General features: G+C 29.8%; 1 protein-coding gene across 3 annotated transcripts in view; it reads right to left on the bottom strand.

Moving 5' to 3' along the window:
* LOC112680308 (neuropeptide Y receptor type 2-like) overlaps nucleotides 1-23470 on the bottom strand; it is a 217761-nt gene that overhangs the window by 56858 nt on the left and 137433 nt on the right. For all 3 annotated transcript variants that reach the window (XM_025550380.1, XM_025550371.1, XM_025550363.1), the window contains one exon: nucleotides 15612-15787. In XM_025550380.1, the coding sequence (XP_025406165.1) occupies nucleotides 15612-15787 (176 nt within the window). The remainder of the gene's footprint in view (nucleotides 1-15611; nucleotides 15788-23470) is intronic.

Here is a 23470-nt window from a genome sequence, read left to right as displayed (position 1 = left end):
CGCACGACTCGTCATTTATACGGTTGAACAGAGTTCATTCATTGCAGCTAATTTGTGACTGGTGACGATAACTTTAATTGGAAAAATAAACCGTACACATCGAATGTGATATTCTAATTATTTTTAACTGTGGACATGTTCTAATCGCGATCGACTAGTTGCGTATTTTATTTCACCTACGACGTTGACGACAAACGTATCTGCATCACCAGTCTTGAATTAAATTGTTCCTGTTGCGATGATGACACGACAACAGCACCACACGTCAAAAACAAGCATCTACTCGTCGTGTAAATACGAAAGTGCATCTAACCGAAGCACCGTCGATGAAGAGTCTTAAAATTGTTTGTTTAATTTTTCTCATGAATATCATAAACATAATTATTATATTGATTAATTATTATTAAGATTAAGGTAAATATTAAAGTTGAAACGTGTTATTATCTATTAACCAATTTGTATAATACTAAATTAAATTAATTCATGTCATAAATTATTAATTTTATTCATTATTATTACTATTTTATTTTATTGTATTCATATTCTATTATTATTATTATTATCCTAATTATTGTTAACTCTTATATTGTCATTATGAAACTTTAGACTTTCTGTACTATTAATACCAAAGGGTATTTACCCGTTTATAATGTATAAAAAAAAAATTTACACGTTAGTATAATATAACGTTTACACGTTATGTATACCGATCCAAAAATCAACAAATTTACCTGGAATATAATATACATATTAACCACATTTAAAAGAGTGTAACTCGAGATTTAATATTCTATAAAAAATATGAAACCAACGAAAAGACTTATAATCCACGCCAAGTGTTTTTAACCCACAAGTCTTGTCTTTTTTTAAGACTTGCGGAGACATTTTAAGCGTAACAAGTAATTTTTCCATTTTGATTAAATTAAAACTACTATAATATCACTATCGAAATCTGAGAAGCACTTAATTGATGTCCTATGTGGTAACAAATATAAATGAATAATTTTTTTAAATTACATAATGGTTATTTTGAATACCAGTTAGCTATTGCCTATCAATCATCAAGATTTTATACCACAACAGGATCTACTAAATACATTTAAATGTTTGTGTAAATTCTGTAATTTTCCGTCCATCATACAGGTTCAATTTTAATAATTCACATCACCTTTTTAGAAGAATTTTAAATGATTTTTAGCTGCGAGGAATAAGTTCTAAATAAGGTACGAGGAATAAGATAACCTAACCAGATAATTCCACCACAGGAAAAATTTCTAATCACGTCACTATTATACGACCAAAAGATATGTTTCGTTTATCGTGTAAACACATATATTTTCCACCGCATTTTTACGACTATTTACGCGTCGGCAACTGTTTTATATTTACCTTCATCTATGCATATACATATTAAATTATATTTGTGTACATTAACCGGCAACGGGAATGCAGTTGACACAAAACAAACACGCGCGAGACACGTCTCTACGAGGGGATTTAAATTATATTAATTTTTTTTGTCATTATCTGTTAAGACAGAAATTAAAATATATTTTATACACCGAAATGAAGCCTGATTTTTGGTGTATGTATCGATACATACATTTCTGTAATAAGAGAAAAAAACCGGTGTATTATATTTTAATCCTTCGAGAGGCCACGCGATAAGAAAGTTTGGATATGGTATATGTTGTATTACCGTATTGTTCAGAGCGATCTTCCGATAAAACTTTTGATGCTAACTCGAATCGTATAAGTAAAAAAAAAAAAAAAAGTTATAGGTATTGGTTGTGAGGGAGTAGGTGCAAAGAAAACGTTACCTTTGTATCTTGTCCATCAAAGGCTAATAAAAATATAATAATTGCGAGCGCCTGAAAATACGAGCTTAAACGATGTGCAATGGAATAAAATATTTACTGTAATGATCCTAGTTTTGTTTTTTGATTTTTGTAGATAATGTAATAATTATGATAAATATCAAATAATCATATAACACCTTCATTTTAAATATATCGAACTCCGTAGTATGCCCTATTCATCTTCTCTTCACATTTGTGATGTCCTCAGACAGATCTAATATGTTATATATTCATACGTGTACGTGAAAAATATTGAAGAAGGCACATATATAATGTATAAAGTCTACACAACTGCATCTATATTTATATAACTCGTGCAGGTATAAATAAATATAAATTTAACTTTGACTATACCTTGTAAACTCGTATACATATAAGTGTATATAATATGTAAAATGTGTATAATAAACTTATACATACAATATATATTAAACAGTGTAAAAAACAAAGTGAAGTGAGTCTAGGGAATACATTGCAACTGTGTTAGGCAATCAATTCTGTTTTCTGAGCACTGTGCAATAGTGTTTGTGCTTTTTGTTAAGGGCAAATCTCTTAACTACTATATGAAGGCCCTACGCGTAATGTGTAACTTTCAAGCTAACTCAAAAATATGATACCTAAACAAAAATTAAAATGGTTTACTTTGCATTATGAACAATACATTTTAGGTGCCCCTCGAGATAATATTTTAAACGCATTTCAAGTAAACCAAAATTATATGGCTCGTATCTGTTTAAATAAATGTACACTGCAAGGATCTACGAATCAAAATTACAAAAGACTAGGCATTTTGTCAGTTAGGTTCTTATAAAAAAAAAATATGTTTTTGTATATAACTAAGCAGACTAGATATCTTAATATTCTTATCATATATATATTGTTATGTTTCGATTTAAATAATAAAAAAATAAAAAAAAATACCGAAAAAAGAATTATCTATGATTATAAATCAGCCAAAGATATTCAATAAATACTCCCTACCATTGTTGATGATTAAATCGTTCAAAATACTTAGTATTTTTTTAAAAGTTATAAATGTAAACTGAAATCGAAAATATAATTTAAATGATTAATCTAAGAGGAAGAACCACCTAAACTTCTTTGCTCTGTTTCGGAACATACATTATTCTGCTTAAGATTAATTTTAGTAAGAAACAATTTATAATTAGTTTATAGTTTAAGGTATTTTTTATAAGTTCAGTAAACCATCATTCAATCACAATAGTTTTATACTAGCACTTAAGTAATTTAAAATTATAAAATTAATTTGAAGCTAATTTATGTCGGATACTCATTTCGTTTCACTTAAAATAACTATAAAAAGTATTGATTAATTACGTTTTCAATTTTAAACACACATAATCCAGTAGCCTCCTTATTCTTGTACCTTTTTTTTTAATTTAAAATAATAAATATTGCAACATGAATTTTGGATGAGTCATATAGAAACTTTACCAAACGTTATGTTCTTAAAAGAAAAAAAATCTAAAATACTTTTTTGTAAAATAAATCCATTTTGACCACAATTAAACTTGAAGTGGAACCGAAAAAAAAATTGATGGATTATACTTTACGAAAATTTAAAGTATATTTATTTATTTATTAATATATTACTTGTATGATTAGACGGTCGAGTCCAATTACAAAAGTCATGTAGAAATATGATATGTTATGTGATTAAATTACTAAGATATAAATTAAAAGAATTAATATAATTAAACACAATTTTTTTTTTATAATTAAGTTAAATAAAAATGAAATTAGTAGAAATACACAATAGTTTAAATTAGATAACTTAAAGTATGAAATCCTAAGCAACTTTAGGAAATATAAAACCATTACGTAATTTAAATACATTAGAGTGTAATTTTAATTAAGTTTGTAGAGACATGTTAATTAAAGTCAAACGAGAAAAAAAAAGGTGAATTTCTACGAAAATTCTCACGGTTATTACATTTTTTTATAGATTACTATGTGGAAAGTATCGATTTTTCATTTTTATTATATTTGTATTGTATTGAATAATATTTACAGTAATGATATTTATTCGAAAACGATAATCGGTATAACATCTATAGTGTATATTTTGTAATAATTACAAAATATACACTATAGATGTTACAAAGAAGAAAAATAATTTCCTTTAATTCTCTTTTCAAAAACAAGTTTGTGCTGAGTAGAAAGAGTTTGTGTTGCAAACAGCCATTAAAATTAGAAAAAATTTTATATGAATAAGAACGGTGTAAATAATGATAATATAATGACATTGACAGTATTTAAATATGTTAAAATGGGTATTGAAAGGCTAATTCTATGTACATATAACAAAATAAAGTCGATATGATATTAAATATCAACAACGAGTTTGAAATATTTATTAAAATATTTATCTTTTTTTTAAAAAAAAATATGAAATCCAATAATACTTTGATTTACTAAAGACAATATGCAACTGATATTTCTTTTGTGAGTACCATAAAGTAATCAAGATTCTTAACAAAAGCAGCAATCACTATTGGGTATAAGTACGCTGCCTAATGTAAAGTGCAAAATATCAGAAGGAAAAAAAACGAACCATATAACAGGTTTTACTTAGAAAACTATTATCAGGAAAAGAGTATTTTCCGAAAGAAAAAAAAATCTAAAGCAATAGAAATCCAACGTCTACACTATAATCTGAACACTGGAACGATGATCAGTTGGTTATATTTTCAGATGGCGTGTAAATGTTTTAGCAGGCACGTATTATAACGTAATGTGTGTGCGTTTCGGTTTTCAATGTGAAAACAAATTATACCTGTCCAGGTGGTTGGTAAAAACTATTGAACAGATTTTGTTAATGGAATCATGTGCAGTGTGATTATTGTTCAGGTATATTTTATTTATTTATAGAACCTCCGTCGACTGCGTCGTTGTGAGTGACTATATATTATAAACGTGGAATATAATTAGAAACTGCGAATCTCCAAATATGAGTAATATACTAGTATATGTTTCATAAAATAAACAACAAAAATTAAAATAAACATTAAAAATATATTTTTAACAAATAATACTTATCTCCTTTTAAAAAATAAAATTATTAGTTTCATTACTTGGTTATCCACAGGGATTACGACATTTTACACCCCAAGGCATAGGTGTGTTTAAACCTCCCCAAAATTCAGAACTATATTTTTATAAACATGAAATTGTTTTACTAAAATTTGGTATTAAATAATTGAATTATCTAATGGAAAGTAAGTGGATTAGTACAAAGCCCATTTTCACCCTAAAAATTGTTTAATCTACGCTCTTATCTATAACTCATTTAGTTAGTATTTTAATTACCAAACATTTTATTAAAAGTCACAAGAAAAATAATGAAGTATTTTTTAATATAAATATATAAACTAATAAACAATATTAATGTTACAATAAAAATGTAAATACATTTATGAAAATATCAATTTTGTAAACATGATTAACACTGAAGTTAAATTAACTATATAGAATAATGAGTAAATTATGTAAATTATTTTATTTTTGTTGATTATAAATTTTTTAAAAAAATGCTTTCCTTAACTTCTGTTTAACGAATTTATCAATACATTCATCCTATGCAATTAATTCAAACAAAACATTTTCAATATTAAGAACAGCAAATACATTTAATTTTTTTTTTTTAATAAGTAAACCATAAATAGTATTTGACTCTAAATAGGACATTCTTTCAAAAATGTTTGCCTTTAATATTTTGCTTCAGGTGACAGATATCTCCCTGCCCACTTTGATCCGGCTCTGGTTATTCATATTAACTAATTTCGAATAAAATATATAAGTAGTAAAACTTTTAAAAATAATGAGTCGAATGAAATCAGTGTGTATCATATAAATTCATAAAAAAAATATCGTAAAGAAATCGTAAAAATAAAACAACCATGAATCAAAAATATACACTTAATACTTCATATTAGCTACAATTTGAAATATAAAATTAGAGTTTTTAAAACTGTGAGAAATATTTGGAGGACCGCTGGAAAAATTCGTGGTGGCCACGGGTTGCGGGTGCTTGCAGTAAGGTACTCATATTTACCGGTTAAAATATATTTTGTACCTGTTATATCCATTGTCGATAAAACGTGTCAGACAACATGGGCAATATTGTCACAGAATTAGTACATTAATACAAACAATAATATGAGTAAACACGCAGATAAGTACACACAGTAGATATGTATAAATGTTCATCTCATATAATATACCAACTACCCCGTGGCCAAAGATTCTAATACAATCACAATTTTTTAGATTGAAATTTTCTCGAAAGGCAGGAAAAGGATAAGTTTAGTTCATAATATTTAGCCTCAATTAAAATAATGTATCTTAAGTTTCTATTTATTATTGTCACTTAAAATCAGTTTAGTTTTCGTTTTATGCGTTCTTAAATATATATATTTATAAAAGTGTATGCTTGTTATTTTTTCAAGGGTTTGCACGAATAATTCCAAAGCCATTTATTCAAAGATTCCATATTCCACTGAATATAAATATATTGAAAACTAGAAGTCTTGTACGTTTTTAGAGTATAAATTTCTATAAGTCATTATTAGTCGTTATGATCGGAATTATTTCATCTAATCCAATGAGTGAACGTTTAATTCTATAAACCTTACGAAAAGTACATTCCAATTTAATTTAAGAAATACAAATATAATAATATAATTTTAATGGTACTAGAAGATACTTTTTTTTCCTATATATAGAATAGTTCTTGAAATATAAAAGTTTTCCCAAGATAATACAGTACGGATTACTCAATGTTTTCCGTAGAAGTTTTGAAGAAATTGTGGAAACTCTATCACTTCTTTATGAACAAGTCAAAACAGTACATTTTGGTAAGCAATGGTTTTTCTTCTTAAATTTATCCATGACATTATGTGTTTACGTAAAATATATTTTAAGTATAAGAAACAAGTTTTCGAGTGTATACCGACTGTCGGAAGGCACACTAAAGGTTTTAAATTCTTTGATTCAAAATGTTTATCATCTATGAGGTGTACAGGAATGCATTATGAACTTCATGGTGTTGGTGAATAATAAAATGCGAAGGTATGTTGATTTTACCAACTTTATATACAATCGTTTCAGAAACGGATTTTTTATCTACTCGTAATTTGAGAACATTATTTACCTGCTCAATTTTTCCTCACCATTATGTTTTTATACTAATTCCATGTTTAGATTTTGTAGCAGCATGATTGAAATAGAAATACAAAGCGGCCAATTTTCAGGTTCATGCAAAATGGTATTAATTTTTTGATTTCGATTTGAAGTACATTTATACTCGTATTTTGTATCTAGAGTTGTAAAATGATTTATCGTTATAGGTCTCGAGTTTTTATGTAAATCGGGTCTGTATAGTATCGAATTTAAAAATTATACAAAATTTGAATAATCAACCTTTTGATCGTTATATAAGCATTTTAAATATACATCCTAATACACGGTACACTGGCGGAAACCATTATTACGTAAAGTCATTAATAAATACGTAGTCAGAGTTGTAAAAATATTTCAATTAATTCTTTTGTACATACAATTATTATATACATTATATTGTGTGTGATACATCTCTGCGGTAATAATTAATTAAATATTATTCGCAATAATTAATGATTCTTCTGTCCATATCATAATAATATATATTGCATAATTGAAAATGATTACGTAAACAATTATATTATTGTCGTTCTAGTTTTTATATAGGCTGTATATTTAATTATGAATCATTGAATAAATTAAATTAAATTTAGTTGGAGTTGGTGGCGATCAGAGCTATAAGCGAGTTCATCGATTGTATGTAAATACAATACATTACGGTGAATATACTATGTTGCTGTGGTGCATGTTTATACAGTTTACACAGAAACACTATCAAATATACGAGATTGTCAACCAGATTGTGAGAAGCAATATAACGACGATATTCTTTCGATTATCCACGATTGCGTATAACATTCAATCTCAGGCCCCGTATTTTTTTCCGCCCTCTGACGCCAGTACCATGGTATTTAATAAGTCATGTTTTTCATGTGCGCTACACTAGGGGTTCATTGAATAATTCACATCGTAGATTCTTTCGTCACAACATATTCTGATTGATTTCTTTATCTTAACGAGCAAGTTATACAGCACCGATTTTTGGGCGCAGTTAATATTTCAAGAAGATAAATGAAAATGTCAACAGTCAAATATGTTCAATTATTAATACATTTACTCACAGATATTGTCATACAGTGAATATATCTTAAGTAATGTTATTGGAAACAAAAAATATTTCCAAAATATTCTTCTCGGAAAATTTCTTTTGAAAATAAATTATAATTAGAAATCATTTGTTATCGTAAAAACTAACGAAAATGTACAAAAACTTTTATACACCTAAATATGTTTTCCAGAACAGTGAAAGTCATATATTATACCGTCACAATAAAGTTGAAAAACGTATAATAATCTCTTTTCCTCGCTAATTCGTTCTCCCCGGACAGCAATGTCTCCAATGAGGTCTTATCCACGTCTAAACCACTAATTTAGTTCTCCCAAAAGACAGCAGTACGATCGTTTTTCCAAAATCTCGTATCCTATCTATGTACGTCCGATAAACTAGGGATACATCGATGGTATAATTTATAAGCCCCTGTGACCAGATTGATCCTTTTAAGACATTAACATATTTTTAAATATATCTTATTTAACGAATTTTAACCTTTCGAGGCTATGTGAAAGAAAGAAATCAGAAGAAAAATATTCTTTAAGTAATAACAATAATGACCATCCTAATTACAATGTGTGTAGGATGATCGCCATCTTTTGATACATACTTTAATAAGTCTACAAAATGGCTCGTAGACATCAACTATTAAGACCAATAGAATAAAAATCACATCGGAAAAAAATAAAAATAATAACAGTCACGTGGAGTCAGTGTGAAAGAAAATTACCTAACGTAGTTCAATTTGTTCGTTTAAAATATAAGAGATAAACATTTTTGATAGTCAACTTGAAGATATAAATATGTAAGTATAAAAAAACAATAAAGAGGACACTAAAAACTAATATTCAGCAGTTGTTTATTTAATGTAACCATAGCGAACCAAAACTGTTAATTTTAAGATTGACGATGAACGTCTATGATTGCAAAATGCATTTAGAAGATTTTGAAGAAAATAAAAATAATTTATTTCCCATAAACGAGATCAGACATTAATTTTTAATTGATTTTATTATACGTTTTTGTACATAGACCCATTGTGTTAACGTTCTATTCTATTAAGCTGTATGAATTTATGAAGTTCAAAATAAATCCTCAACATCACCATAATAAAATTACATTTTCAAAAATTAGGTATATATAATATATTTAATACCTACATAAGTACATAATTTATGGGTATAATTACAGGAAAGTTATGAAAAAAGTTTTTTGTTTTGTTAAGCAAATTGAATAATTTTTCAGAATACTTAACAGTTTTACAGTAAAAAGAAACTAACAATTTTACATTTGTTAAAAAAAAATAATTTCTTAGGTATTTTCAAAAGTATAGCTCTAAATGTTTTCAATTTATATTACATAAAATACTCTAGAAAAATTATTGAATCCTTATGTACGAATAAATTTTGTTATTATTTCAAGTTTTTATTTCTTTTTTAGTATATATCAAAATGTTCACAGATTTATTTTTATTACAATTTTTAAAGTCACCTTTTAGATATACAAATTATAATACTTTTTGGTAACAATTTATTTCGTTTTATCAGCATACCAATACGGATTTTTAATTCTCCTTTAAATAAAAAATATCAACAACTGTTTTTATAACCTTTAGGACTGTTCTGATCAGTTGCTAAATTTAACTAGATAAATAATTGTCTAAGTATAGTTTACTTTTAAATACGAATAATCTTTACTGCTGAGGTATTACAAAATATATAATTATTATGAACGCGATTCTTTTATATTGGTCCAAAAATCGTGATGTTATCGTTTTTACTGTAATTAAGTTGCAATTGAAAAATAACTTTTTCCATAGAATTTGAGAGAAAGGAAGGATGCGAGTGGTTGCTGTTTATAGCCACACGAGTATAATTTATTTGACACAAATACATATTAATGTCCACTACACAATTAATGATACAATGTAAAAATAGCCCGTAACATAAAACTGTTTTGATATTTATTTTATTGTCTACAAATATATTTTTTTACTTTTGCAAATAATCAATGATCTGTAAGTAATACTCGTATAAAATTTCACCACAAAATTTAGAATAATATCTAAGTCCAGTACTACATCATTGTAAAGTGCTTACCGGTACGAATTTATACTACAGTGATTCCCGTTTGTCGTGTTAATGTTCGTTAGGCACACCGTAGACCTGTAGTTTTTTATCAATATGGTACACACGGAAAATGTATTAGTACGGAGTGATATAAGTAGAAAAGAGTTTAAAAAATTATTTGATTTCTTATAGATATTGTTGGGTACAGTTCGATATTTGTCGAGAATAGTCTCAAATTTTCTAGAATATTAAGGACGGACAGGTATGAAGACGTGTCTTCTTATCTATCATAGGTATTGTCTCGAATATTCTAAAACTGACCTATCGTTCTACCTGCTTTCTAACCCGGTGGCGACCGGCTATAAATTCACGCCGTCATCAACAACTTGGTTGTTGCCGCATAAATAACATTTGTTAGTAATTTTTATATACGTTGGTTGTTGCCGCGTTTTGATTATAATAAAGGTTTTATAATTTAATACAGTCCACTTTTTTGTTCTTGATATTTCATATCCGGCAACAGTTAAAACGTGGTCACCCCGACCAATTTTGGATTCGGGACCTCGTTCAAACAGATATTTAATTTTTAAATAATATACATGCGTATATAATTCAAAGTGATACGTGACAATGTTCAAAACTTTCGGTTTTTGCATAAAAAAAAAAAAAATACCATTTGGGACTGTACTACAGACTATATCGTTGTATACATTCATCATATTTCAAACAAACTGTTTCGGTATGGATTAAAATTATTTGGAGATAAAAAATAAAGAACTAATAATTTCAGACAAATTAACAAATACATATCCCATCGGTCGAGTCGAGAACTGTTCAAAATATGTGATTTCCGATTTCAAAAAGACCTTAACTGTTTTCCCTGCCAAATATACGTTTTTTCATACATGTTCTCAACCTCTCATTGGTAGATTTGAGAAGACAGAACCAGCTTTATTTGCATATACGATCAAAGATATCGCGAAGCGTTTTGACTGTTGTATGAGAATAAAATGCGTCTGAACAAAAAAAAATTGGTTTTGACAACTAAATTACGTGCGTGGTTTAGTAAGAACTTAAATATTCGAAAATATTTTTAAAATAGGTTTCTCTATCTATGTTAATTACACTTAAATTAGCATATTACTTATACGTATTAGTAATAGGTAGTATATTCGCATTATTGGATAAAGACGACAAAAGCATTAATCTAATACTAAATTTGAGTTTATTCAAGTTTATATGTTGCGTTCCTTAAGGATCACTCAAAGAAATCTGTAATAAAAATTTCATTGAATTCCAGTTTAGTTTTTTTTTTCAAATTTTTTGGAATATTTTGACAATTTTTCGAATTTTCGAACACTCCAATATATTTTTGTATTTACTGGAATAACTTGAAATTTGGCATTAATACAATAAATGAACGAGTTTAAAGTTTTATGCATATTTAAGAGTTTTACTTATTGAATTTTTTTTATTATGTGAGGCCACATACTTTTATGTTTATTTTTTCAACTGACCTAAAAAAAAATCAGTACCAAAAATGTCATTGCATTTTATAAAAAAAAAATTTCTTTATCTTGTTTGTATGTTTTATCTATTTTTCTTCAAATCCACTACTTTAATTTACTTAAAGCCAATAGGTATGGATTATATTGAACGTAGAATGTTCGTTTTTATTTTACAGCAGTGAACATAGGTATTAAGTATTCATAAAAATATCTGCATTTATATCGCCCCTCCAGTCGCTACGGAAGTCGTTTAACCCTATTTAGTTGTGTGGATCATAATAAGTATTGCAATGGTTGAGTTTTGTAACACCACATAATTTGGCCCACTACTTTATACCTATTCTTATAATTATCATTATAATTCTCATGAGTTCGGACACGTCGGGTCGATGGTCCAGTACTCCTGTCCTCGCCGGCCATAGTAATACTATAATTTAAAATATTGTAACATTCCGCAACGCACCGACATAATATTGTAAACCAATTGTCAAACATCAATGGAACCGGTGTTATCCGAAAACAATTTTCTCTTGCTTCGGATCATCTTCGAAACTGATTGTGGTTTTTGTCGTTACCACCTACGACTGATCCTTACAGGTTTTGCGACCACCTTACGTTTTCATTGTTAATTTTCATTAATTTTATTTTTTTATTTTTAACTGCAGCGACTCACCCACTAAGTATACCGATGTGTCCTCTGTGGCCGAACCGGCCGGACCGGCCGAACCGAATTCACTAGTTATTTTGTCATGTCAACTGTGATTCGTGATTCAATATAACGTGTATTGTATAAAAGCAGGGGCGGATCTAGAAGGGGTTGAGGGGATCAGCTGACCCACAGTTAATATTTGTTGACAAAATTGGCCTCTTGGAAATTTTTTTCTCTTTTTAGTCCTTGATTTTGACTCTTGGACAGTTGGCCCATCGGAGTTACTTGAAAAATAAATGCCATGTATATTCAAAATTTAAAATTTTTCAATTCATAATTTATATTTTAAATTATATCGTTTTAGTAGGAAATTAAGTAAATCATATTTTATTCCGTACGTTTGATGCGCTGATAAAATTAAATTATATTTATTAATTGTAAATAAGTCATTATCGGTGGTATCAATAATTCTAAAATGTAATATAAATATACTTATATACTTTTATGAGCATATTATGTTTTTTTTTTTTACAAGGTATTCATTTCTAATTCAGTTTCATCCCTAATAAATGGTCTCTTGAAATGGCTTCACCCACAGTTCCCTGACTCTGGATCCGCCCCTGCATACAAATGTCAAGTATTTCAATACTAGTGCCATTCAAATGTGTTAGTTCAAATCGAATATAAATTACATACCTTACACTAATAAGCTTTTTTAACACATGTAGCTATCAGCAGTTGAGAGTAATTTGCATGAGTTGACTTGTGACTACACGATAATAATAATAATTTTTGTTGATTATTATAAGCATTTTATTGTTATTATTGTTAATTTATGTTGATATAAAAACACGAGTATTATTATTAGTGCTGCAAATAGGTTAGTGCAAATAACAATGTGGAGCCCTTTAAAATGTTTTTACCATAATTTAATAAGCATAATAATTTAATATTTACTTTTTAATATCAGCAGTGTAGTTATAATATATATAAAATATTGAATGTTCAAATAAATCAAAATTTACTTGGAAATATCTTAACAGTTTTAAAATAATATTTATACCTATTCAGTTCAAAAAGATATAAAAATGTAAAAACATTATTTATAAAATGTTAAATTATTAATAACATAGAAATGATAAAGTAGGTAGAAAAATAATTAGGTAGTAAATAAGTTATAAGTTATATGTATTAATTATTGATTAGATTAGACAAAACAATTAATGTTTAGACTAAAACTTGGTTACTTAATCAATAATTTTTATTTTAAAAAAAAAATATTTTTTCGGTCTTTTTTATTGGCAAAGTTGTCAATCACTTTATTTATATTAAAATCTTGAGTTTTGTTACATGTTAAAATACTTATTTTTGCAAATATTTTATTCTAAATATAGTTTTTTAAGTAATTTTTTTATAATTTGGAATTTGAGAAAATAATTCTCCACTGACGCCACCGTGACAGTTAATGATATAAAAATTACACAAGGAGTTAAGTCATCTTTGTATAGAGATCTCATGTAATTAAATACAGTTTCTGAAATATCAAAAAAACTTCTTGTGTTCCGTTTAATCACAAACGAGGCCCAATTGAAGGTGTTAACCTTGGCTCTTCTCATTAGTTGCGGCACCGAATTCTATTATTTCTTTTATTTCTGGTGTGTTTATATTTAATAATTTATTACATATATTAACCACGAATGCTGAAAAGAAATGAAAAATTATAATAGTACGGTATTATTGTATAGGTACATTATATTCGAATCATAAGGTGTATCGATTATAATGGACGTATACCGATAACACTAAGGAGGTTATGGTCTACGTGCGATTTGTCTGACCAGCTACTAATTCAGTTAATAGTCCATAGGTAAGGCTAATGGTACAACGTGTAAGGTCTATGTTTTAGACCAACTTAACCATGGTAGTCGGAATGAACGGGTGCATTCTTCGGGATTTCTATGAAACTTCTCTTGGGAGAAGCGCTCACTTCCTATGTACCAATTATTACGTGCAAGGAAATATCTTTCGTTTAATATCGCACCACGTTTATACATCACTGTATTACTACCCGCGGTCAGTGATAATCTTCGTCGGAAATTATTTGGATGGAAAATTAAATATTAACGATTTACATTCGATATTGCCCCGTCTGCTCGCGATTTCGGCATCGGAATTGTACTGTATCAACGAGCTGCCGTTAGAGATACACATAAGCGAGGACGATTGATCGGTCAGAGGGAGTTACGTCACGGCGTAATAGCCGAAAATACGTATTTATAGCCGCGGAAACCACTGCGTGCGATATCGGAAATTTTGAGTTATTTTATTTACGTATTATTTACTTTTAACTTAAGTGACTGGTAAACAACACGAGTGGTGCTAAGCAAACGGGCCAAAAATGCGCGCGCTTGTGTGTGTGTGTTAGAGCAACGGCGTGCGCTCAGCGTGTGCGAATAGTCGCGGCGACGACGGTATGGCAGTCCGATGGGAAATCATCCAAGATGTTACAACACGAGTTTTTTTTTCCCAATTGTTAGACTCTAAACCTAATGGACTGAAATAAAAACAACGCTCTGCGCTGGGACCCATTGCCGTCGCCTCCGCGGTTCTCGTTTCAACAATACACGACAACGACTATGTCGATGGAGATCGATAAGAAAATAATTTATATATCATTTAATCCATAAACGAGTGGCGGCTAACGTCAGTAAATTTCAATCTTCTCCACGCACTCCTCCCCATATCCTTCCCACGATATCTTTACGTCTTTGAATTCCTCTGCATTGTGTGGATAGTGTTACATTTTATACTGTTCCTTCGTACATGCTCCTTCACCCTAACGGAATTCCGTGTACATATACATTATAATAATATAACGATTTTTAAAGTGATAAAATCGGAACTCGTGCACGCTCAACTGGGCGTAAAAATCCACTCGGAACCGTACTATTGGCATCGTATACAACAGTCTGTGGTCTGCGCCCCCTCCCCTCTGGAGATCCACGGCACTCATGTCAGACTTACGTCTGCAACGCTATCGCCTTTCTGGTCGTACACGTATACATATGCTCAAATTTTATCAGAGTAAATGAAAAAAAAAAAAATGGTTATTGAAACAATACGTTCATGTTTTTAAACTCGAGCGATCCCTGACTTCAAAGATTAGTAATAAAGAAATCTGAATATATCAAAAAGTTGAGATCTATTGGTGTACACGATACGTCCACGTTTGTATGTGTACATGGTATTATACGTATTTGTGTGTTTGCATACCTGTTAGTCCGACTTTTCCTCTCACGTTCGACTTCTTCTCGCCTCGCGTTTTTCGTCGACGTACCCGGCTTACATCTGGCCCGGTCGTTCAACTTGAGCCACACCCGCACGTAGCAGAAAGCTATGATCAGAAACGGCAGCACGAATTGTAATATGGCAGTAATGGCGCCGAATATCTGCAAAGAGAAAAAAAGTCAAACGAATTACAATTATGGACAATTGTCTATAGTCGTTTTAAACAACAATTCTTATTATGGGAATGTCGCATGCATAACCTATGCATAAAAGCAAGCGCAACCATATGTAATAATAATATAATATACAAAAAGTGTTTCTTGAGCATAATAATTTGGCGTTCGACTAGAAACTGAAAACAGACCTATGAGAACCGATTTTGGAACTCAAACCTTTGTGAAATAATAATAGTCTAACCTTTCAAGGAGCTTTTAATACACATTTAAAAAATAAAATCAGAATCAGAACTTCGGTCGAAAAAACTTTTATAAATAGTGTATTTAAAAAAAAAAAATTGTCAGTTTTTATTATTTGCACGGTTTGTATTTTTCTTATAAAATATTATTTATATTCATCCAACTAAATAGAGGATAAATATTTAGATTATACAAAGATGAAAAATAATAACATCAAAATATATGTAAGTAACTACACTGTAAAAGTACTAAGAAGTTCAACACGAGTAACCGACTAGTAGTTCCGACTCAAGATAAGCCAATATATAACCTCATATCATTATACATGTTGAGAGGGCTAAAATTTCTTAACAGCATAATAGGGATGCTGACTTTTCACATTAAGCCGTGAGGTGGAAGGTCAGAAGGATTCAAAGAATTTAAAATTCCTTGAGAATATGGTAGTGCAATGTATCCTCAATATTACACACCGCATCTACTATACTATTTGATTTGACTGGAAATTTTCTATAAAAATTAGTTTATTTATTTTATTCACTGTATCATTTCTATGTGACACTATTGCTTGCCCTTGGACAAAACCAGTGATTATTTCTCTCTAATACATTTTTAAGACCCGGTTATATTGTATCTATTAAAGTTCTAATCAAGAGACTATACGTCACAATCTAACGTTAAGATCAATTTCAACCTCACTATTGTTAGTGCCAGGAGAGGTAATTTTTCCTTATTAAAGTTTGAGTAGTAGTTACAGAAAATCATTGTTGCTCAAATTGGTTCTCATATTTGTTCGGAAATTGAGAGTTTCACCACAATATAGATTATAGGAAATTATTGTTCTTTGAGTAGGCCTTTTGTTTTTATAAGTTATAGAACACAATGTAACATAATTGAAACATCCGTCTGAGAGACTTAATTATTACCTGCGTATATAGCATTTATATATTGTTCCATATATTTACATATACTTAAATATTGTTACGATGAAAATTTGGAAAACCGTATATATTGTTATTGTAAACAGTTTATGAATAAATAACATGTCAGCTTTGGAATGTTTGACACACATACTCATGCATACTGCATATAATAACATATATTTATGTGTGTGTGTGAGGTTACGATTGATAATAATATAATAATAACTATAATACCCTTAATCTTTTGAAAAACAAATAGCTTTAGAATGTTTTTTCTCAATAGAAAATGCGTGAGTGCATCACGTTTAGATTTTACGGCTTAAAAGTATTTTAAGCTCGTATGCAAATTTGTTTTAAAATAGTACCTACCGCTGTTATATTACACAGTAATTATGTATGGAAACAGATTAACGTAGGAATTCATGTGTAGTAAACGAAAACGACGAATATAAAATACAATATAATAATACTACAACTTTACAATAGTAATACATAGTATATGTATGCCTAGCTATGATATACGAGTACTTGCTATAATTTGAAAATAAAAATGTACATACAGAGAAAGCGTCATATATTCGATCCAGAAGAAACCAATAGTTGCTTATAAAATTAATTTTATTGTCATCGTAAATAAAAATTTCATGTTCCAGCAAAATATTGATCTACAATTATATAGTGTGTACAACACATTATTACATTACTCGAAGAACGTGCAAAATCAATAAAAAAAAGTAGTTATACATAGCCCATTCCTTTCATAGTGGGCTTTTAATTTTGAGTCCCGGTTATAAACAAATGTACACAAAACGATAATTATTACTCTATTTCGTATGCACATTTTCAACATAAACAGTGTATTACCATTGTGTTTCAAATATTGGCATACGAGAAAACGTATATTATCCATGTGCTCATCATACGCCCGTTGAGTATAGTGGTCGAACTATCCGAAGGTTTTTAGTGAAAATAAATAATCACAATAATAAGCAGATTGGATTATAGTGTGAATAATTTCTGTCTATGTGCTTAATTGTGTTACTACAACGCTGTTCCCTACAATTATCATCAACGCAGTGTAAACTACGTCAACTGCGGATAATATTATTAAGTTTAAACTGTACATATTATACAAACGGTGGAAAGGAAATGTCATTACTGTTAAACGCGTCGGAAAACTACGTTTCGAGTATTGCGGTGCGCCGTCGTCACAAATCTGCAACACATCACGAGCGGTGCCAGACGTTGTTTTATAGATATATAATAATAATAATGATAATAATAGTAGAACAAAGAACACAGGAAATTGAGAATGCCAGAACCATAGTATGATATCGTGACCATATACTCGTACATTACTTTGTAATACATATATGCTCATCGCGTTATGTTCAGAGGTCATTTTAACGTGTAAGTTGTTCTATCTTCTAAAAGTTGTGGTGTAATCATTCGAACGTGATTTTCTTTCGGAAAATTATAATGGTTGTATTCGAAACGTTCAATCGTTATAAAATAAGAACTTATTATTTTCAATTTTCTAATGAAAACATAAAAGTTCAGTTAAATTTTGTATAATTGTGTAGTTCTTACCACTCGTGAGTTTTAATAAGAACGTGTGTTAGCGCCGGCGATATCGGTTTTTGGTACCCAGTTACATATGATGGGTAGCGTCACACACCGACTGGTTTGAAATTAATACCGCGAATACGTTATATAAATCATAATTTTAATTAGGTTTAATATAATATTTTCATCGTTTTTCGTCGTTATTGTGAGGATAGGTAACCGAAAAGGCCGATGTGTTTGTGTATTATTGTAATATTCGTGTGCTAGATATTTATATTTTCTTGTCTCGCGCAAACCACCGTCCAAGAACGTTACGAGTCTTTTCATTTTTATATTATTATGTGAATATGTAATACTATTAATATATTGTAATACTGAGACGGTCGAATTGCCAATAATTTGAATTAAAATATGATATCACGTACGTGAATTGTCGCGAACTATGATACTTATTATTTATTTTTGGGTTAAAAGGGCAATATTTATATTTAATTATTATTAGTATTTATAACTAAATTACTGTGCTGTGCCATTATAGAGCCAGTTTTTTTAATAGTTATACACCCAACCTATATAATATATAAAATATATATATATATATATATATATATGAATTTTACATCATATACTTTAACAGTTTTTACCGAAGATCCCAACCTTTTCTGTCTAGTTATTCGTTATACAACCGGCCAGGTATTTCATGTTACTGTAGACCAAACCTACATATTTAACTGGGTGACAAAAATTACAATCCATAAAGTGAATCATCGAAATTTCGGTACTAAAAATTTGATTGTGTTCATCACCTCAGGAAATATTGCAATGAAAATATTCTCGTGGACACTATAATAACATCGAAAAACCAGATGAGGTAATTTCAATAATAGGTATTATTTTTTATACATAAACCTAAGTTAATACAGAAACTGTTTTTTGTATTTATATGAAAAATAAAGTGATTTTTAATTAATTTAAAAAAATTGATAAAAGTGCTATTTATCGGACTTAATATATATATTTATATACTAGTAATATCTCATAATATCGTATACGAAATATTATACAATATCTCTACTGTGGCATTTTTGCCAGTGACGTACATAGAGCATGGTGAACTGTACCTAAATCAAAGCCATCAATCGTGATAAGGAACAAAATTGCCTTCGAGACATACTTTTATTGGTCGATTTTTTAAAGTTTCCCATGGTTGCTAGCGAGATTTATTCCATGTCATGTTATAGTATGCATATATTATATCACACTATGGCTACGCAAATATTTCTTTCGATTTCGTATTTCGAACGACTCGCACTTTCGTCATACAAAGGTGATTAATTATACAAGAGTGTAATACGAATAACTTAAAATAATTTTATTTTTCAGGAGAGTTGCATGCGTTTATACACAACGCGTTTAGCAATACCTCTGTATATGTTTAAATACAAAGATCCCATTTCGTAATTAGCTCGACGAAAGTGAGTTTGTGAAGATTTGTCGACTACCTCGGCAAAATACACGCATGGACAACAAAAATCAAAATACATATTTGTTAACGTTAATATGAATTTTATTTTAGGATAATGTACATTATTATTGTGTTCTGTGTCTACGATAAACACGAGAAAACGAAATTAAAATGGCACTAAACGATAGCAGCGAAGGGATTTACAAAATGCGTGATTTGGACATAGATAAATGTGATTATGTTTTCAGCACTACGAGCATCTAAGTAAAACATGTATAATATACATGACTAATAGTATTATTACTATTATTACTACTATTATGGACGTACTTCGTAACAATTCGGGAGGTACTCGTGTATACGTGATAAGCGCCCATAACGATCGTGAAGGCGTAACAGTCGCATTATACGCTGCAATAGTACATAGGTCATATTATAATACGTTGCGAATATATTAGAAGAAAAACTTGAAAAAATATCACCTTAACTCAAGTTATGTACCCATGTATATATTTACTTATTTTTGCGTTTAGAATAGGAGGTATGATGTATAAACCACAAGGTGGGTAAAGTGTGGTCAGCTCTTTATACAAGTTTTTCCTCTACTGTGAACCAGGGAACAAAAGCATGGATGATATTTTTGACGATCCAATATAATTATACGAGTAGAATATTTTATAACAGAGGTGGTGAATCTACGGTATGTATGCCAAAGGTGTCATTTTGACCAAATTTCAATTGCGAAAAAATTAAAATTATTAAAAATATTAGTACAAAAAAAAAAAAAATTATGCTATTTATAAAATGTTAGTTATATGAAAACCAGAGAAATAAATGTTATACATTTTAAAAATGATAATATTCCTTATAATTTCAATTTTTTCGTTCACTTATGCTTGTGAAAGTTTATTCTTCATAACGAATTTAATTAAATCGAAGATAAGAAATGTTTTAACCGATGAAACATTTTCTGTTTGTGTTTCACTAAAAATGACAAAGTACTCTTCTGACGTCAAAAGAAACAGCATAAAATTGTTAAATATAAAACATCAAGTTTAAGGGCATTTAATGAAACATAATTTATGAAGTAATAAATAACTACTTAATATAATAATAATATACTTTAACTACTTAATAAAAATAACGTAATAAATGTGTAATATTATTTTCATATTTAGAAAATACAATTTCTTTTGACTATGTGAACGATTTTAAAAACTATGATTGGCGAACTTTGGTACTTGACCCAAAAAAGGTTTACCATCCCTGATATATAATATAACGGTTGCGGAATAGCAATAACCCTCACGTGAAATGCACTCAATAAACTCGAAATTATACGACGATATACGATTTAGATAGGTTTTGTGTTGCATCCCGGAGTAGTTTTAAATACCCGATACTTGGGTAGCATTATTAATATGATAATGTATTTCAAGCAAACATTTCTTTGGACCGTAAATATACCGGAGTGACTGGTACCCAGTCCTTAGGCTCAGATTGCAGTGTAAAAGGTAGAAGAAAATGTCGGTTGTGGATAGTAATTTATACCACGTGAAAGATGGTCGAATTGAAGCAAAAAAATATCGAATACATAGTGTAACAAAGATCACCCATTAATTACTAACAAACCAAATATCGAACTAACCTTGCAGACATATACTTTCCTTAAATAGATTTTGAATACTATAAATTATAATATATGATTTGGTAACATAACAAATCCATCGAAACAACATCAATTAGACGTAAGGATGCGATTAATATTTGGCTCCTAACTGGTGAGCGACGAGCGGTGACTAAAGCCTAAATAAAATTCTATTGCCAATTAATGATCGATGACAATTAAATAATACTATCAGGTTTTTTAACAATTTAAAAAGAGAATAATTATACAGTGCTTCATACGTAAAGCGAACGTTTGACACGTTTCTGATGATTTTATGCGTGAAATAATTCTTTTTAATAAATTAATAACATTTTTTCGCTGTTTTTATTACCGTATAACGCTCAATGACACTTATTTATACTTTAAACTTATTTATTACACTAAATTATATTTACTTCGCTGGTGGTCACCTATGGTGTCTACGGCACAATTTCACGTAATTTACGTGCACGCTTGCGATGTTTCGGGAGGGTTTATAGCGTTTTCTACAGATGTCATCAATGGTATTGTAAAAAAAAATGCGTAACACTATAACACAACGTTGGAATTTCGACGAAAAAAACCCTCCCTGTAATTTCCAACCAACTCGATATAGTGTATGGAAATTTTAAAAACTCAAATCCTTTTTCCTGAACTATGATCAATCTACTCCACGTGCAAAAGTGACAGCAGTTTTAAGAGTACTATATGGTTTTTTTTTATGTTTTATTTTACTTTCACGTGATATCGGGGACAGCCCAGGGGAATTGTAAATATCGGATACGTGCGCACAGGGGACTGTACATATTGAATTTGAGTTGCGAGATTTTTACCGGTGCGTTCTTGGTGACAAGGTTGACGAGGGAACATTGAGTGGCGGAAGATTATTGCATCGGGAGAGCGGAGGATAGGACCGTACGCGTGTGCGTTGGTTTTTGATAAAAACAAACCGTCGGACGGGATTTCTTCATGCCGCGACCGGCCGGATGTGATTCGTCCGCAGGGACACCGATCGACGTGCCGTATCGGACCGCTCTTCCGTCACGTTGACGCAACGCCGCCGCCATGGAAGCACAGTGTGAATTACATGCAAACAGATAAGCACGGAGGCATGGAAGGAAGCGTACAAATTCGTCTTACATATGGTTATGTTTATGTAATGGTCATGGAGACTGATCCTTAAAACAAAAATAATATTTTTTTCACCAATATTGTATTTTTTCGGTAGCGTTTTTTTTTTCCATCCGTCGACGCGTCGGCTCGCGCTCCACAACAATGAGCTTTTAATTAATCCAACGTCCCACTTAATCGCTTAGCGATTTATCAGCAGCTTTATACGTCACCGTGTCGATCGATAGTAGTCTAAATGGGTGTATTTTTATGTCTTTGGAACTGCGTGTTTTTCGTCATTTCGTTTTCATATCATGTACATCGTATGATCCGGCAATCGTTGCAGTGTGTACGTGTACAAAAATATATTGTAACAGTCACTTCGTCTTGAAACGTTGTGTTGCCGAATTCATTACAATATAGTAATGTAAGTAGGTATGTGAATACGAATCCGGTGTAAAAATGATAACAATATGGATTTGGCGTTCGATGATTTATAGGCTCCAATAATCTCGGCTTCCGAAAATATGTCGTTAAAATGCGAGTCCTTCTAGGAAAAAAAATAAAACTTGGCAAGAGGCGAACCTCGACCAGATCAATTTTACGGAGCCTATACTTTCTTGTTTTTTTGCGTTGAAATCGATACCAAAACCATATGTAAGGGTTACATTTTGAAATATAAAATAAATCTACCGATTTTAATATTAAATCATGGATTT

This window comes from Sipha flava, unplaced genomic scaffold, assembly GCF_003268045.1.
Source record: "Sipha flava isolate LNK unplaced genomic scaffold, YSA_version1 101_pilon_pilon, whole genome shotgun sequence".
Lineage (NCBI taxonomy): Eukaryota > Metazoa > Arthropoda > Insecta > Hemiptera > Aphididae > Sipha > Sipha flava.
Note: the sequence above shows the minus strand (reverse complement) of the source record. Positions and strands in the feature narration are given on the sequence as shown.